The sequence below is a fragment of the Rhagoletis zephyria genome, unplaced genomic scaffold (assembly GCF_001687245.7).
Source record: "Rhagoletis zephyria isolate East Lansing unplaced genomic scaffold, Rhagoletis_zephyria_1.1 Rzeph_scaffold_00452, whole genome shotgun sequence".
Classification (NCBI taxonomy): domain Eukaryota; kingdom Metazoa; phylum Arthropoda; class Insecta; order Diptera; family Tephritidae; genus Rhagoletis; species Rhagoletis zephyria.
The window spans coordinates 229,042-244,599 of record NW_016157536.1 but is presented as its reverse complement, the minus strand read 5'-3'; the positions used below and the strand labels follow the sequence as shown (position 1 = coordinate 244,599).

Sequence of the window (15,558 nt, the reverse complement as noted above, 5' to 3'; positions counted from 1 at the left end):
ACAATAGATCTCATGGTCATAGTGCATTCCTTAACTTAACATCTGTCTATATATGTTAGTTCCATGGATTGATCAATCAAACAGCGATGGCAGCTCCTGTCTTTTCAACTTTATAAAGAATTTCGCAGCCGCACTGTTCCAAACACATTATCTAATTGTTTCAGGTTCGTTTAACGCTTTCTGTAAAAACCACCTGCCGTTAATTGGCGCTAGTCCCGTTACGAGAGCTACAGATGCACCGATCAGCTTAAGTATTGCAAAAACTTCCGTCTGAAAACAAGTCTTCATAACATCCGGGGCCTAAGAAAAACTCAAGCTTTTCTCCAGAAGTTTTCTCCAGATACCAGCTGTCACTAGCTCCTTTTTCAGTCTTGGGGCCTTTTGTGAAAGGATTGCGTAGGTCTCTATAGTTCTTTAATATGCAAATTGACGCTGTATCTGCTTCCAAAAGAGATTTCTAGCATAAACACACTATTTAAGGACAGTCTAAATAAACTTTGTGCGTGCATTTGCCTTTATCTTTAGTAGTTGAAGGTAGCACTTAATATCAATGAAAATTTCTAGTGTTTACTTGCTTCCAGTCTCATTTTCATCTTAGTTACAAGGTCATCTAGTGCTTATTCACGGTTATTTTTATTGATCATACACTAATTTTGCTCCTTAAATTTATAAAATCGAAATTCAATCAAATTTAATTTCTCACAGTGGACTTGTCATCACTCGCCAGCTCCTTTCAGTCCTGTCATGCACTCATAAATGTGTATTTACCTCCAAGCACACACATTTTTTTAAGTGTAGGTACCTTTTCCAGAAGTGATGAGTATTATTATTTTTCGCTAGCAGCATCTTAGTTTGTCTGCACTAGGTGCTGTATTTAGGTAGAAAAATTCACGAGTATGCATGCAGCTGTGTATGTACATAAAAATTTACTGAGACGCTGTTATTGTAGTAGTTATTCGTATTATCCTTGCACGACACAGGATATTAACCCTCAGCATGTTAGTCGCGCTGGCAAGCAGATGTGCTACCATTCGGGCAGACGAGCAGGCAGGCAGGCAGGCCATCAGCCATCAGGCTGCTGGTGGCAAATTCACAGAACTAAGGCAAGTGTCGTTGATGATGCCGTTGCCATTTGGTGGATAGTACTTGTATTTATGTTGCTGTGCATCATTCTTTCTGTTGTCAATGTTTTATAGAAGGTCCCGTTGTTGCTACACTACGAATACAGACACATTAACGTATTTACAGCTATTGTTTCAATCTAAATAGTTATACCTAACATACACATATACATATGTATTTAGTTGCGCTGCTTCTTGGCTTAGTTCATCTAATTTTTATTGGCATTTTTCTTTCACATTTTCGGCATTTTTCTTTCTCTGTATATGTACATATGCATGTGTCCTAGAGTTCTTATGTTGATTCTTATTTTTATGTATGCACTTTATTTGTTTTCAGGTTATTTTTATTTAGTCAGCATGCAGGGCATCTTTCCTTGTTGTTTTGTAGCCATGATTCTTGCTATTGTTACAGTCGCCGCGCGGGTAGTTCTGTGATAGTTTATGTTGTTTTTAATGTTAAGTACTGATACTAAGTGCATACCTTACTGAGTTGCAATTTATACGCAGGTGTTCACAAATCCGAACATGAAATGCATGTAGCTGAATCTTTGAATTTTTTTCCTTATAAGTTGTGGAAATAATTGGGTGAATGAGTCCTACTATTTATACTCAAAACTGCTTCAGCAGTGCCGGGGGATGAGGGACCACCTATCAAACACGGAGCTACTACAGTATTATATGGCGTGGAACCCTTTGTGAGCTCACCAAAGTACTTACAAGGAGGTCATAAATAAGTGGCTAGACAAAAAATTCTATAGGCACTGGAGTGAATGTATAGAGCAAAGACAAGCTAAGCGGCTAATCTGTCCATAACAAGAAGCTTCAAAAAAACTCATAAATTTAGGCGGAGAGGATCTTCGAACTCTCACTGCGGGCAAAGCCATTTCAAGCTTTCTATACTAAATGCACACCACCGACTTAATACATTCGACGGAAGTGCTAGACTAAATTAAAAGCCCCCGTGTATAGAATAAAGGTCCACGCACCTCCCTAAATTCAGAAAAATCTCAGTTAAAAACAGCAGAGTAAAACAAAATAATCGGAAGATGCCAGATCTTCCTTTTTGTTTTTATTATTTAAAATTAATTTGAAAGACATGTAAATTTTTCTTAGTAATAGACTTCGGGACCCACTGGACCCGCGGTCTAATTCTGAAAAACGTCGGGATGGGCGGGTTCGGGACTTGAAAATTTCATTTCGTGATGGATGGGATTGGGGTAAATTTAAAGTCCCATGACAACTCTAATTTGAACTGTCGTCTACCTGAGATTTCAATAAATTATTTCATAAGAGGATTGAGAATTAGCATGAAAAATCACAATGAAATATAAATGCAAGCTGCATACTCCTAGGCGCACCACTTCACTCAGTATTTTTTTTACATACATACATGTATCAATAAGGTTGTAAATACTGCGCCCAAACAATCGTCGCCATCATAAAAATCAAGCCACAAATATTTTAGTACCAAAACAATTTGTCCAAATTAGCGTAATTAATGTGAAGTTAGATTATATTTGAAGTTACATAGATTATGTTTGAACTAAGCGAAAACTTTGAGATTTACATATGTATGCATGCACATTAGGGTGGTTCAAAAATAGGTAAAGTCGGGATTTTAATGCTTTAACCCCCCTCTAGGATTGTTCTACACCGAAAAAATATTCCCCCATTTTTTTTTTTAAATCAAAAAATATTTAGAGGTCGCTCAAACCGCTAAAATTTTTCCATATATTTTATATGGGAAATACACTTTTTGTAGAAATGGTATAGAATTCTTGAAAATCAATATTTTTCGATCGGAAAACTCTGCTCTCCTTGAGGAGATTCCCCATAACCCCACCGAATTATTTATTTAACCATTTTTTCATAGTAACTATATTTTATAGGTGCGCCAAAACCCCCGGAAAATGCAATGGGTGATTAATAAAAAATCTTAAGTATTAAAAAAAGGTTAAATAAACAATTTGGTATTATTATTGGAAGTCTCCTGAAGAGAACCAGAGTTTCCCGATAGGAAAATATTGATTTTCAAGAATTCTATACCTTTTCTACGAATGTTGTTTTTTCCCATATAAAATGCATAGAAAACTTTGAACGCTTTGAGCGACCTCTAAATATTTTTTGATTTCAAAATAAAAAAATGGGTATATTTTTGCGATATAGAACAATCCAAGGGGGTTAAAGTATTAAAATCCCGACTTTACTTATTTTGGACCACCCTAATGTACATACTCGAACTTTTATCGCCACCTAAGTTCAAATGTCAGTTCAACGACGCAACAAATATGACGTGCGTGAGTGCGTCAGCCATAATTGGTTTTCAACTTATCAATGCAATTGCATGACACAAAGGCGCTATCCCTCTGCTATGCTGATGAATGGTCATAGGGGCATAATAAAGCAAATTAGGTGATTGTACTTAAATGAATTACTTAATTGCAAGTGAAAGCAATTTTTAAGGCCAATATTTTCCGCCGGAACTAAATACAATCGTGGAGGGGCGGGGGAGGGGAATTGGCTTTCTAATCTGAAATTATCTAATAAAACGTGCCGCTTAGCTACGAAAATTTTATGAGCAATAAGCTGACCACATATGTACATACCTTTGTATTCGTAACGAAATTTTAAATGAATAGCGGCCGTATAGTTAAGTTCAATGCAGCCAAGTCCAAGTAAAGAAAATCCCATTGATTGACTCCGACGAGTTCAGCCATGTCGTCTCCCCAGCCTGGCTACAGATCATTTAAGCGACGCGCCAGCCAGCGCATTTCGAGTGCACTTGAAACTTAATTAAATCCCAAAACAACTGCCTCCGTAAAAAGCCGCAAGTAGCGCGAGTTTACCAGACAGTAATGCTTGCATATGGGCATGCACATTAAATAACGGCTTTTGTGCAACGCCCGACCGGCAAATGCATACATATTCGTAAGTATGTACATGGAATCTCTCTCTTGTCCCATGAAGCTCGACAATAGCACAGATGTCTATATATTCTATATACGATGTGGTCCCTTTGTTGCCCAGCCACAAATTTGTTTCACTCATTCACCCGTCGTCGTCATTACTTAGCAGCAGCGTCCGCTGCAGATGACATATGACCATCAATTTCAGTCGCCGTCAGTTCGCCACTATTCATGCCGCCATCACTCCGCCTCTGGTTCCTCTAAACTCTGTCCATACTTTTTATATTGTCGCCTCTGCTGTACGGACATACATACATACATATATGGCGAATAGAAAGCTTTTAAAGTTGGTTTGTCATTTTTAAATTTAATTCAAGTGGCCTTTGTTTGTTGCTATTGTTTGCCTACTTTACATATAAATACATGTACATATCTATTTATACATATATTCTTGCCCGAATATGTGTTTTTACGCGAATTAAGTTATGTCTGGCAGCAGTGTTTCTTTTCATTGTCGCACGGTTGGTGTTGTATACAATTGGCTCGAATTTGCATAGTATCCCTTCAAAATGTTCAAACACAATGCGCCCTAAATTATAAAATTTATGGGCATACATACATACAACGAAAGGAAGTCGAAAAACGTAAATAGCCTGCTGGCAAGGCGAAAATTCTCGTTTTTGCATTTGATTGCGGTTTTGGTGTTTCTCCCCTTGCGAATGCTTAAAATTTGCCTTTGCACACATCACTCACTCTATGGCTGCTTTTTTGAGTTTATTAAAATCAAATTTTCACCATAATTTATATGCAAATAAAGGGGTAGCGTAAAGCATATTTTCATTTATTTGTTTTATTATTTTTGTATTGTGAATGTAAAGTAATGAGAATTAGTTTGCACGAGTAGGATCAAAAGTTATGTGAAAATTTTAGGGAAATATATATATACATACATATATTTTATAATCTAATCAATCACGAAATCGTCGGAAGTATGTACATATACATTAGACCGTACCGCCTTACGAGAAAACAAAAAAAAAAGTTCGTCGAACACACCTAGGTATTTAATTAAAGAAAAAAAACATATTTTGGTCGGCTTTGCGGTGGCACCTACATTCGGCGATAAAAAAAACATCGCTCAAAAACTTTAATGATTTTTTGAGAACTTTAATTTACTGAAATTAGGGTGGTACGTTAGGGTGGTAGGAACTGAGATCTGATGAGCAAGCACTAGAGGGGGCACTTGAAGTCAATGATCTTTAGAACAAACAAATCTTCTCGAAACAAGAACGTGGATACATCATACTTTAACATCACCGATCACTCATGTTTATTTAGAACCTAACTAGAACTATCGATGGCTAGACATCATCCATGGATGAGATGTTGAACGTATGCACTTTAGCGGCAATTACTTCCCGGGCTGTACCGCGACAGCTATGCCATTGCCTTCCGTATCAGAACTTTCGACAATTTTGATGGCATTATCGACCGTCGGTTCTTCCAGTCGTCGTTCTCGTTGAGCTTAAAAAATATATGAGATTTTGTGTCTACTACTACTATATATAAGACTAGTGTGTCTTTTCAGACCCTCTGATACTGGTTTTTCGTGAGCGAGAGAGGAAAGAGGCTAAGGTAAACTACTACTAGACTTTAGTCGAGACTTTATTCACGTCAAATTAGAAAGGCGCTTACACTGAATTCCATCAAATTTGCATCTATAACATCCTTGCCTTATTCTTTCTGTTAGTGTTTGGCCGAGCTTCTCCTCCGATTTGTGGCGTGCGCCTTGATGTTATCACACAAAGGGGAGGGACCTACAGTTTAACGCCGACTCCGAACGGCAATTGTAATTTTATGAGAAGCTGTTTTTCATGACAGAAATACACTCGGAGGTTTGTCCTTGCCTATCGAAGGCCCGACCGCTGTTAAGAAAAAATATTTTTTTCTATATTTTTTTGGGATGTTGCTTTGACCAGGGCTTGAACCCAGGGGCTGCGGAGTGGAAGCGCGCACTGCTTACCACTACACCACAGCGGTCGATAAAAAGCTTACCCAAAAACTACGAAGACCGTCACTTACTACGAGTATTAGTCTAAACCAGTTTGAATACAACGTTAGATTATTACGATCATTAGATATCTAACCTTTTTCTCGATATCGAGAACTAACTACCATTTTTTAGGGAATCTATAATTTTGGACAGTTCCTCTAATCGTCTTCCAACCTTCTACTCTAGATAAACACATCCGAATTCGAATCGTTCTCTAACCTAAATGCTTGTTTGGTAGTGTCCTGTTTTTTTGTCATTACTGTCAATGTAGCAACTGTATTTTGAGAGTAACGTCGGACAGTCAATTCTGGTTGAAACAGAATAACTTTTTACCAGAATTATTTTGTGAAATTTGGGAAAAAACGTAAAGGATATGATCTCAATGAGCAGATTTAGCCCCAAATGGCTTTCGTTTATACCTGAAGTTGCCGCAGTTGCCGTTGTTAAGTAATTAGTGGTAGGCCACAGATTCGGTATGAGGAACAACCAATCTTTTTTAATAACAGCCTCATGGCAGGCAATAGCAAACAACTCCGAACATGTTTCTTTCATGAAAAACCCTCTCCTAAAAACCATTTCCCATTCCAAAGCGCAGTAAAACTGTAGGTCGCTCACTGTGTGTGACAACAACAAGGCGCACGCTAAAAATTGATGTCATAGCACATTGGAACAGAAGCTCGGTGAAACACTTGGCAAGCCTTTTTCAACATTCAAAATAAGTTTCCGAAAATAAATCACAATATTTTCTTACATTTTATTGCTGAAGTAAAATAGCAACTAGGAGATATTGTTTATTGAAGTGTTGCCCACAATTCTAGCAGCATATAATTTATGCTTGTTCATTTCAAACTTAATAGCCAATAAAATATTTCATTTTCATTTTGAAAAGCTTTTTTTTATTACTTGAATTTATGCACGTCCACATGAAATTCAAATATAGCCCGAATTTTATTTCCATTAAACTTGCAGTCAATGTGTCTATTTTAATTTGTTTCCTTTGATGCAACAAGCAGTCACACAAAAATATGCACGTATTTTCACAATACTTCATACATGCTTTGTCAATAAAATGTCACGCACAGTCAGTTAGTCATCAAACTAGCGCGTCATACTTTAATTCAGGCAACAGAATTCCAATTCCTTATTTGTTAGTACATATGTACATATGTATGTTTGTGCGACTATGTACATCGTCCCTTCAAGCTTGCTGCATACGTAATGTGACCAACCGTTCTTCTTTCGGAAGTACAGTACTTCTTTTTAGCTCTTGTACTTCGTACCTCGAAGTACAGTCAGGTCGTGTACTTATCCGATCTGGACGATCATCACATGGCCTGGGCGATAAATTCGTTCAAACCATCAAAGTTGCCGAGCACCGATGGCATCATACCCGCGCAACTGCAAAGGGCTCTGAAGAAGTTGTGTAATTGGTAGGATTTTGGCTAGCACTTCTGAACTAACACTGAGATCTCAGGGATCGAAATTAACCAAACCTGTACTTCTTTGAGCTATGAAATAGTTGGTCACATTGTGCATACGCCATCAACAAACCACCCACACATACTACATATGTATGTATGTAAATGCAGCACATTCTCACACTAACACTTGCACTCATTGCATATTCGTCTCCGCCCTGTGGCAGCACTGAGGCGGAAGTCACGAAAAATAACGCATTGTCTGGATTGTTGTTTTGTATTTTTGCTTTTGCCAACGTCCGTTGACTAGTCCGCTGTTTTTTTAATTCTATATACATTTGTATGTATTATATATGTGAGTATGTTTTGTATTACAGCTGAGTGCTTGTCAAAGCCGATTGCATGTTTGCTGCTATTGTTGTTGTCACAGTTGGTGTTTTTTTTTTGCTTTCAGTGCAGAATATATGCATGTATGAAGTGGCATTAAATGCCACTGGCTGCGCGCTTTGTACTTAAGTCTTGGCACAAGAGCCACCGACTGACTGACTACTAACTGGCGGGCCGCACGAACATTCCATGCAATTTTCTGCCAGTTTTTGTGCCATCACTCATTTATTGTTTATTATTTAGATTGTTTTATTAATATATATATATATTTTTTTAATTCCACGCTTTAAATGCGCTTTTGAGTGCCACTGCGCTTTGACTTTTTTCCTAATGCCACTTTTTGTTGTAGTTGTTAAGTTTAGCTGCTATTTAATTAAGCGCTTTTGTTATTGTTGTTTGGGGGATTCCTATTTTAAAAGCGCTTACTTAACTACTTTCTAGTCTTTGCTGCTTCATGCTAATAAAGTTTGATGCCATTTTTTTTAATAATGAATTTCCGTTTTTGTTGTAACAAGAATTAATTTCAATTTCCTAACGCACAATTTCAATTTCAGCATTTGTGTGCATTGTAATTATTTTTAATTTTTTTTATTGTTTGCTTCTAACTTCATTCCCCTGGCAGTTAAATTAAGCGACACGCGTCAGCTGCGTGCCACGCCAGTGTCAACATAGTGGAAATGGTAATACAATAACGGATTACTTTAATATGTCGAACTGATTATGCAGCCATAGTTCGGGCGCGAAACCGGTTTTCAACCCCAATAAAATTACGAAAGCTTCAAACATTGAATGGGTAGAATAGGTCAGCAAAAAAGAAAATAAAAAATTGATATGTTCTGCTCTCAAAACACACCCTTGCGCCTGCGCGGAATATTGCTAATTTACTAGTAAATGCCGTTCTTTCTGCACATCTGGTGATTTTTCATGAAATACATATCATCAGTAGACACGAATACAGACGCGAGCTCAAAAGTTTACCGTGTGTGAGGCTTATCGTGAGTACTTGTAATTGAACTCAACCTCACGGTGCTCTTTTTAGCACAACGGATTAATTCATGCCTTGATCAGCGCCCTGAATGCAAGCACTTCAGTTTCAATTGACAGTGTGTGGTGGACACACTACCGGTACCAGGTTTTAAGTCTTAAGTCTTGGTAAGACTTTCGAAAGCCATAGACTTCTACCAGTTGAGCCTCCACCGACTCAGGACTAGTATCCTTTGATTGGGTACCCCGGGGTTGTCAAGCCCGTAGTTCCACGTACGCGGAACCCCCTGGCGGCACAGTCCTTGGTTAGGTATGAATCTATGTTTACGCGTCTTTCTTCGCCGAAGTTTTTCTACGGGCTTCTTTTCGTAAATTTTTGATTTAATTTAAATTTGGGTACGTCGAGGTTTAGTCTGGACAGATAGGGGTTTAACCTGCTACAATATGCAGACTGAAATCGAGCAATCTAACCGTGTTTGGGTCGGTGAGATTTTTTAATCAGAACAAATAGTTTTTATGTGTTTGGATCGGTGAATTTTTTTAATTAGAACAAATAGCTTTTATGATTAGATTGGAAAATATACTATAAAAATGTTTGTCCTTAATCGCTCAGGGTCCGAAAATGTCCCAAGTCCCTTTAGACCTGCCTTAAATATTCCAAATTGCAGCCTTCTTTAGGGCCATCCTTGCAAAAAATTGATCCGAGGCATCCAATTTTCTTTCACGGATTTTCTCCTTTCATCTCCTTAAAACTTAAATGTAGCGCATGTATAGCCTAGTTTTATCTTTTCGATTATAGCGAACCAACCGCGGATGAAGTAATCAAAGTCATACGGCCAGGGAATGACCAACTTCAGCGTCAGTGAGCAGTTTACGACTACAAAGTATTAACTGCTAGACGAAGCAATATTCAACCGGGGAAGCTAAAGTCAATCCGTTAGTATCAAGTAGTTACTTGGTACTGCAGCTGTTTGTCGGTTTGAGCCAAGACCAAATAACTTCGCCAATCGCTTCTCTCTTTTGTTAAGTTATGCCAGTTTTTCATCCCTCTTGGTCCTTTCATTATGTTCGTGTGCGTTGTTGCCGAGTCAAAGGATCCTTTTAACGGATCAACCATAGTACAATGAGTATCCGGCATGTGGAGCTAACACTAAAACCCTAANTGGCACCGCTGGGCATAGTGCAGATCACATGGCGCTTACATAGGCATGGACTCTCCTTTACTTAGCTCAAAAAAGCCTCAGTAGGTCTGCGTTTATTCGTTCACTTCAAACTGATGATAGCGTTTCTTTGGCTACTTGTGTATTGTGTGTGCGGCGTATCAACATTTGTTCTAAGAGCTTCAGGCTGTTCCACTCCGCCCCACACGACAATGTTGACAAGTGAACTGAGCGAGTTTTGGGTTTAATGCGGATATTACATGAAGTGTTAGCCAAGTATTGATTTTTTTGCCGACATTGACTGAATAACTGACAAGCTACTTATTTGTACTCTGCCACATACAACAGCAAGCATTTGTTGGCATTTCTTCGAGCATTATTAGCATGGGTACCATCCAATACGTTAATGTACTGAGAGTTTGTAAGTAGCTTCAGGAAACGCTTGGTTTTGCATGCGTTTTAGGGACATTCCAAGTTGATAGCTTAGAATTTGAAGGCACTGTACTAGTACTTTGATGTTACAAATCGAACTACATAAGTATGCTTTTATGACGATAATACAATTAAGGGATTCACAACGGTGTCGTAAGTGTCGTATTGTTGTATGTCGTAAGCTNGTTTACAAATCGAACTACATAAGTATGCTTTTATGACGATAATACAATGTGTATGGCGGATGTGGTGGAGCGGAAAATTGAGGTCGAATTTCCACGCCCTCAGCATAATGCCCCGTTGTACGTGTGGCCTAAAGAAGATAAACGGAATACTGGATGAGTCTTTATTCCTAGTGACGAGAAAAATACGCTGTACGTCAACGTCATCCTCTAGATGAGCANGTGTATGGCGGATGTGGTGGACCGGAAAATTTAGGTCGAATTTCCACGCCCTCAGCATAATGCCCCGTTGTACGTGTGGCCTAAAGAAGATAAACGAAATACTGGATGAGTCTTTATTCATAGTGACGAGAAAAATACGCTGTACGTCAACGTCATCCTCTAGATGAGCACGGTTGATTTGGGATGATGACTATTTGATCAGATGTTTTTCTATTGGAATGTGGCTCGAAATTCGGACTCTACTATCGAGTTCTTTAGCGTCTAAGTACAAGTACATACACTAGTTCGGACGGTCGGATGGCAAGTAGGCTTGTAAAAGCTGGAGTTGATAGCACATTATGTAAATCCTTAGAGCTCTAACAAAATGGTTACTTTCGTCCGCTCATTATTTAAGTGGTTGACTGACAATTCCCATATTCGTATTGATTAGGCTTAATTTTCTACTTTCATTTCACTTCCGTTTCTCTTTCACCAGAGCACTNTGGTATTGATTTAGTCTTAATTTTCTACTTTCATTTCACTTCCGTTTCTCTTTCACCAGAGCACTTCGTTCAACTTATTGCACATTTCTTCAAGTTTCCTCATTTCACTTGAACTTGTTTATAACCAACCCTCTTCTGCTAATTGCTATCGTTTAACTCAAACTGCATTGGTCCAAAAAACAATTGTTCATAACGTTCAAGTGACATTCGGGCGCTTAAAAGGTGTGAGAGTGGGTGCGTTTATTGCTCAATCACTCTTCAGAGTTCTGTGACGTAGTTGGAGGTGGAGTGGCAAGCGCTTAAGAGATGCTTTGATGGGGTTGTTTGTGGTGTTTAATGACATTATTTCCAATTCATTAGCAAATGAACAACTCAGTGTGACGTTCTTTACGAGTACTGCACACATGCAGAGATGATGACAATTGGTTTCCATTGATGTCAAGTGGCTGGAGTATGTGTACAAGTAGAGCATTTGTAGTTGCTTATTTTCAGAGCTGAAAATATGGTTTATAATATTTCTTAATCAATCTTTACAGCTGGGAGACTTTCTTCTCTGTGGTTGAATTTATTTTAAGTTGGAAATCGGCTAAGCTTATACGCGCCTAGTTATTATTGAAGTTTACTCAGAAGATGCGGGTTCGCATCCACACAAAAAGTGCTCAGCGGATTATGGCCCTTCTCTGTCTTCGCAACTCTTCCAAAAGAGTGTTATGGGGTGCCAAAGAAAGCGGACGATATGTCGATATGCTTTAGTATTTATAATAAGTCGCATATTCGTAATTCAAAGAGGGTAATTGATTTCCTATTTCGTTGTCGAATTATTTCTTCGCCGACTCGGTCGGAAAGTCGGGTTATAGCGAATTATATTTCGAATTAGGTCTTGAACCGGAACTGACAAGATTTCGGTAAATCACAATGTGCCGAGAACGAAAGTTTCCAGGCGAACTCAGCCTTTTAAAAGGTCGATAGCTTCGGACAAATAGTTGAGATTATTCCAACCTTATCATTCTCAAAACAATTTTGAACAATTATCAAATTTGACAAAGCTGCGAGAGTTCCAATACAACAGTAAAATGACGAAACCCACACCGAAACGATAGTTTCGGCTTTGCTAAGAGCCCGCAGTCAGGTATTCCCATCCCCTCTTTGCTTTGTACAACTACCTCGAAGGTACCTCTCCCAGCCAACCTATCCGCCAAGCAATTGTCTGCTAAATAACGGGACATGGCACTCATATGAGTGAAATTGGGAAATATTCTGACACAACCGAAAGGAACATTTNCTTTAAAAGGTCGATAGCTTATGTCATATGAGTGAAATTGGGAAATATTCTGACACAACCGAAAGGAACATTTCCTATTAATTTTGACCTGATTGCCGCTCGACTATCAGAGTGGCAGTGGGTGCGGTGGGAATTCCTAACTTATTTAGCCCAGTGAAGCGAAAAATGCTGAGAATAGACTACAAGAACTGACAAAAAAAAAATCTTAATGTAATCTCTGAAAAAAATCTTAACCCTAGTTCGACTTGTCCATTACCATTTATCATTATTGGGAATTATTTAATTTCGATATGTTTCAACTAGAGTTGTCACCTCAGTAATAATTATGATTTACAAAATTTGTAAATTTGTGGCACATATTATTGTGGTCCTTAAAAATATCAACGTCTAAATTCTGTATAGGAGCTACGTTCAAGATAAAGACAACCGCACTAATTTCTAAATTAAAAAAAAATTTGGAATCTCTGCCAATGTGTGAAAAAATTTCAATTTTTTTTAAATCGCGAAAATTCGAAAAAGTGTTGACTTTAAATTTGANGTGTGGTCCTTAAAAATATCAACGTCTAAATTCTGTATAGGAGCTACGTTCAAGATAAAAACAACCGCACTAATTTCTAAATTAAAAAAAAAAAATTGGAATCTCTGCCAATGTGTGAAAAAGTTTAAATTTTTTTTAAATCGCGAAAATTCGAAAAAGTGTTGACTTTAAATTTGATAAATTTGACATAATATTGAAACTTATAAGTTATGAGTTGTAGCTGATCAAATTAAACGTTTTTTTTCTAATTTTTGCGATTTGAAAAAAAACACTTTTTTCGAACACCCCTATTTTTTAATTTTCGTAGATGTCTTTATTTTGTACGTACAATTGTACATATGTATGCATAAAATGAAGGAAGTATAGGAAATCCTGAATAATGAAATTTTCTCAATTATTAAAAATGTGTATGTTATAAAAAGTTCACATGTAGGCATTTGTGGGTATTTTTTAACATTTTATGATGACCAATAATTGATACAATATTAAGACATGAAAAAATTAAATTGTTTAATACCAACTAAAAATTTTTACATTAATCTTGCACCATTTTTATTCCTTTTACAGATACCTGCGGGCTCTGCATGTGTTTCCATAATTTCAACACGCCATTAAAAATTTAAAAATTTGAATTGAAAAGTGCAATGTGTTTTTAGTGAATCTCAAAAGTGCTTTCCACACAAAATCTGGCTCTGATAGCAGTGTTTTTAACATAATTATTTCCTGTGTAACACAAATTTTCCATCCTTGCATTGCCTAATTTATATTCATTTTATTTTTTCCTNTGGCATTTGTGGGTATTTTTTAACATTTTATGATGACCAATAATTGATACAATATTAAGATATGAAAAAATTAAATTGTTTAATACCAACTAAAAATTTTTACATTAATCTTGCACCATTTTTATTCCTTTTACAGATACCTGCAGGCTCTGCATGTGTTTCCATAATTTCAACACGCCATTAAAAATTTAAAAATTTGAATTGAAAAGTGCAATGTGTTTTAGTGAATCTCAAAAGTGTTTTCCACACAAAATCTGGCTCTGATAGCAGTGTTTTTAACATAATTATTTCCTGTGTAACAAAAATTTTCCATCCTTGCATTGCCTAATTTATATTCATTTTATTTTTTCCTCCAACCAGCTATAAAAGCAAAGAAAAATTGTGCAAGTGTTGAAAGTGAAAATCGAAAATTTGACAAACAAGTGTTAAATTACGCTTCGCACGCCGTCCTATTCAGTGCGCAATATTGAAACATATTGTGGATTAACATTTGGATACGTTATAAACCACTACTAGGCGAACCAGCAAAATAAGAAAAACAACAACGACGCACAGCAACAAAAGCAGCAGGAAAAGCCGTAAAATGTTGCCGCTACCGCGCTTACACGCCATAAAATGGCTAACACTACTTGCAGCTATGGCTGCCTTCTGTAAGTATCAATTTTTTGCTTTACTCTTATAAATAAGTGTGCATGTGAATCAGCCTATTTATGGGCGCCATTTCCTGTGTATGTGCTTAAGCAAATATCAAATGTTTGCATAGTGCAAGCTTTCCGGGTTCCTTGTGCGCAGTGTTGCCAACTTTTAATTTTCAAAAAGCACCAAAAACTTGTAAAAAAAGCGTTTTATCACACTAAAAGCACCAAATTTTTTTTAATAAAAAGATGCTTTTTTCATAACAGTTTGTATTTAACAAAAGCAAAAAATTAAGAATATTTACAAGAATACATAGATACATAAATCAATACACAAAATTGTTCGCTCATAACGATTGAATAGCCTCTACACATGCTATGATGACTCATACGTACGACGTAATATCGAAGTACTGCGCATTAAAACTGGTATATCTCGAGAAAGAAAAATCGAATCGCAACAAATGAAAATGATGCCATAAGTAGAAATGAGCAAAAAATGTGATGTTTTCATTATATAACCTCAAATATCGCCAAAAACCGTGTTTTTGGCACTTTGAGGTTAGGATATCTCAAAATTCTAGTGCTAAGCAATTGTGCGGCCAGATTTGGATTCAGCACCAAGAAGCGATGTTTTTTATTCAGGTGGTAAAAACATCAAAATTTGCACAAATAATTAGAAAAGAAAAAGAGAAATACTTAACTTACGCGAATAGAATTCAAAAAGATGGGTTTGTAACTTCATCTTTTTATCAATCATGGTTATATTTTAGTGCATTTAAATTTGTAGATTCTTGTAAATTCAGTGCTGCCACAGCTTTAAATATTTCAGGTTTTACCTATCTCGGCTGAATTTTAGTTCAGAAAAAAAGCCCTAAAAAAGGCACTAGGCACTAAATAATTTTTTTTGGCGTTTTAGTTTTCAAAAAGCACTAAATCTGGTGCTTAAAGCACCAAGTTGGCAACTATGG

At 37.1% G+C, this 15,558-nt stretch overlaps 1 protein-coding gene across 50 annotated transcripts in view; it reads left to right on the top strand.

Moving 5' to 3' along the window:
* The window catches only part of Dscam1 (Down syndrome cell adhesion molecule 1), a 169,015-nt gene that overhangs the window by 3,596 nt on the left and 149,861 nt on the right, over nt 1-15,558 (top strand). For all 50 annotated transcript variants that reach the window (XM_017611726.1, XM_017611728.1, XM_017611724.1 and 47 more), the window contains exon 2: nt 14,313-14,602. In XM_017611726.1, the coding sequence (XP_017467215.1) occupies nt 14,536-14,602 (67 nt within the window). In that variant the 5' untranslated portion in view covers nt 14,313-14,535. The remainder of the gene's footprint in view (nt 1-14,312; nt 14,603-15,558) is intronic.